The sequence below is a fragment of the Monoraphidium neglectum genome, assembly GCF_000611645.1.
Source record: "Monoraphidium neglectum strain SAG 48.87 unplaced genomic scaffold scaffold03023, whole genome shotgun sequence".
In the NCBI taxonomy this organism is placed as follows: domain Eukaryota; kingdom Viridiplantae; phylum Chlorophyta; class Chlorophyceae; order Sphaeropleales; family Selenastraceae; genus Monoraphidium; species Monoraphidium neglectum.
This window is the reverse complement of record NW_014010605.1, coordinates 1-3,157: the sequence shown is the minus strand read 5'-3', so window position 1 is coordinate 3,157 and position 3,157 is coordinate 1. Positions and strand designations below refer to the sequence as shown.

General features: G+C 65.9%; 1 protein-coding gene across 1 annotated transcript; it reads left to right on the top strand.

Annotated features, from left to right (window-relative positions):
• Positions 1–2,054: 2,054 nt before the first annotated feature.
• On the top strand, positions 2,055–2,978 carry MNEG_12029 (hypothetical protein; the record flags this gene model as incomplete). Its single annotated transcript, XM_014039498.1, has 1 exon — positions 2,055–2,978. One exon carries the CDS (start codon positions 2,055–2,057, stop codon positions 2,976–2,978), a length of 924 nt encoding a protein of 307 aa, XP_013894952.1.
• Between the last annotated feature and the right edge of the window lie 179 nt (positions 2,979–3,157).

The following is a 3,157-nucleotide window of genomic DNA, read 5'->3' as shown; positions in this document are numbered from 1 at the left end:
AGGTGGAGGCGCTGGAGTCAGAGCTAGCGGGGGCGCGGCAGCAGATTGAAACGATGCAAGGGGACCTGCAAAGCGCGCGGCAGGAGCTGGCTCACACCCAGCAAAATGTGCGTGGGTGGGCTTGCGGCATGGGATAGGAGACCGGGGATTCGGACCCGCAACAATGCAGCACACGCCTTCTGCCATACATGCATGAATACATACAACAGTGTGCCAGGCAAACGTTGCCTGTTGCTGTGAGACCGACCTTACCGTATCAAATAGCCCTGGTGTGTTACAGAAAGTGCTCAGACTGCGTCACCCATCTTGACTCGTCACCCATGCTTTGCCTACTCTTGCCCGTCCATCACACGCAGTGTGCAGCGCTGGAGGAGCAGCACGCTCGCTACGTCAGCCAAACCACTGCGATGCTTTCACGTCTGCAGGCGCAGATGCAGCAGCTCGTGCAGCAGAGCCTGAGCTCCACGCCGCTTCTGCCGTCACATAGCATGCCGCATCCCGCAGCGCCAGCACGACTTCGCTCTGGTGAGGCATCGCTGAGTGACCGGCTGGCGCCGCTGTCTGCCCAGAAGCATGCGGCGCTCGGGTGGCCCCACCCACTCAATCAGGCGCCGCCGCCGCCGCAGCAGCAGCAGCAGCAGCAGCAGCAGCAGCATGTTGCCCACTTGAGGGACCCTCTTGAGGACGAGGGGGGTGTGGTTTTGCCCAGCTACTCTGAGATGCGCCGCAGCACCTCCAGCGCACCAAGCGCGCCCGTCGCCGCCGCCGCGGGGAGCTCCGCTGCGACCCCTCTCAAGTGGTTGCCGCAACGGCCTGCAGCACGGCTCCCGCAGCCAAACGCGGCGCGCGTCCCCGCAGTGTTTACGAACGCCATCGCTCCATCTGGCGGCACCTCGGCAGGGACGGTTGCGGGGCAGACGCAGGCGGCGAGCGTCCTGGAGGCAGGGTGGCAACCTGGCTCAGGGCCCGTGCGTGCGGTGGCCTCGCGCTACCACTCACCCTCGCACGCACGCAGCGGCTGCGACACGCGCGGCGGGGTCCTGGGCGACCTGCTTAGGCAGCAGGCAGTGCATCCGGCACAGGCTGCGCAGACAATGTCTTTTCTGCTGCGAACGCAGCGACGTTAGGCCCGTAGGTGTATGCTGAAGTATGCGGAGGTACGTACGTGCCCAAAGCCACTACCTCGCGGCTGTGACACATGCTGTGACACCAGTTGGGACACAGCCACGCACCATGACTCGACACGCGACGCGCAGGTGATGCCGAGTGACTTTTTACACGCGCACGCAGTGGCCCCGCAACGCGGGTGTGGGTGCAGGCTGTTGCGTCCCACATCCCCGTGTTGTGTGTAATATCTGTCAGCGTTTTCTCAGCCCTTCCGACCCACAAGCTTGCCCGCGTGCCCTGACTCAACTCGCAGCGCCCATGTCCGGGGGTGGCTGACACGAGGAGGAGTCATGACCAGTAGTTGATGGCTGCTAGAATGGAATTTTCGTGTGTTGCGACCCAAATTATTGCGGCAGCCCCTGGGACACGCGCACACACTTGCTCGCCGGTTGTCCACAGGCGCGAATCCCCTCATTCATGACCAATCTTTCACCACTTCCATGACCTTCGTGGCAACATCTCTTTCTTGTTTCTTTCGTTTCCACCCGATCGACAGCGTTTTTTGTACTTTAGACGGCAGCCCTGCTGGAGAGCGTTGGGAAGCCGCCCTCGTGTGTCCAGCCTGTGGGCCCTCGTGGCCGCAGAGCTCCCTGCGTGCCCTTCATAGATCAATAGTCAGTGAGCCAGCGCGCTCGTCTGATAGACCGCGGTCCAGCTCCGAGTGTGACCGCCTGGAAAAAACGAAGGCGGGCCCGCGATTACAAACAAGCTGCGTCAAGCGCGCACTTCCGGGAACAGATGCCCTGTTTGCGATCCGATCACTGATGTCGAGGTCGGGGTCCCCCAAGGGGGCCGGTGCTGCCGCCGCCAAATCGCTGCCAGCGAGTTCTGCGGCCCTCAGCACGCTCGCAGCCGCCCTCGGCATCCCATTGTCGGCGCCCGCCGACATGCTCACGGCCGACGCCAAGGCATTGGCACAGGCGCTGGCGGTCGCCGAGCTGCAGCTGCGGGGCCCTGCAATGCCCGAGTTTCGCGCGGGACCTGTCACGCCGGCACATGCAGCCGCTGCGGCCGGCAGCACTTCAGGCGAATTGGCCGCGGATGATCTCCTGCACCTGCTGAGTCAGCACCTACCCTCCATCCAGCACCAGCTCCAGGCCCGTCAGCACTCGCAGCACCTGCAGCAGCACCAGCAGTCGCTGCCGGTGGAGCCAGCCGCGCCCTCCGCGCCCATGCTGCTGCCGCCGGCGTCGCAGCCGCAGAATGCGGCCGCGGCTGTGGGCCTGGGTTTGAGCGCGAACCTGGCGCGTCTGCTGGCAGGTGACCAATTGGAGGCGCTTCTTTCTGTGGCTGCACAGCTGCCGCCGCAGCAGCACCAGCACCAGCAGCGGCAGAACCAGCACTCGGCAGCGCAGCGCTCCCTGCTGTCAGCCGCCGCGCCCGCGCTCAGCGCAGCGCCCTCGCTGCTTCTCGCCGCGGGCATGCCGGCGGCGGCCTCCGCCCACCCCCATGATGACGGAGTCGTCGCTCTGGCGCTGCAGGCGCGCCTGCTGCTGGTGCAGCAGCAGGCGCAGCAGCACGCGCAGCAGCACGCGCTGGAGCAGCAGGCGCTGGAGCTCGAGTTGGCGCGCCAGCGGCGGCAGCACATCGCGCGCCTGCAGCTGCAGCAGCTTGAGGCGGCCAGCCAGCTGACTCAGCTCGGGCTCGGGCCGCTCGCGACAGCGGCGCCGCCGGTGGCGGCGCCGGCAGTAAACGCCAGCGACGCCGCTGCGGCGGCGGGCACTGTGGGCGGCCGGGACGGCAGCGGCGGCGACGACGGCTACAGCACCGGGGTGAGCGTGCGGGGCGCGTGCGTCGACCCCGAAAGCTGACAGGCTTGGTCGCATGACGTGCCGGGTCAGAAAGATGCGAGGGGATCCATCCTGCTTCAAGACGCCCGCCTCCTCACCTTCCCTACCTACTTTTCTCCTCCTTGCGACCTCTTCTGCCACCATCGCGGTACATCCGCAGGACACAGACCCAGACAGAAACGACCCCCACGCACGCAGCG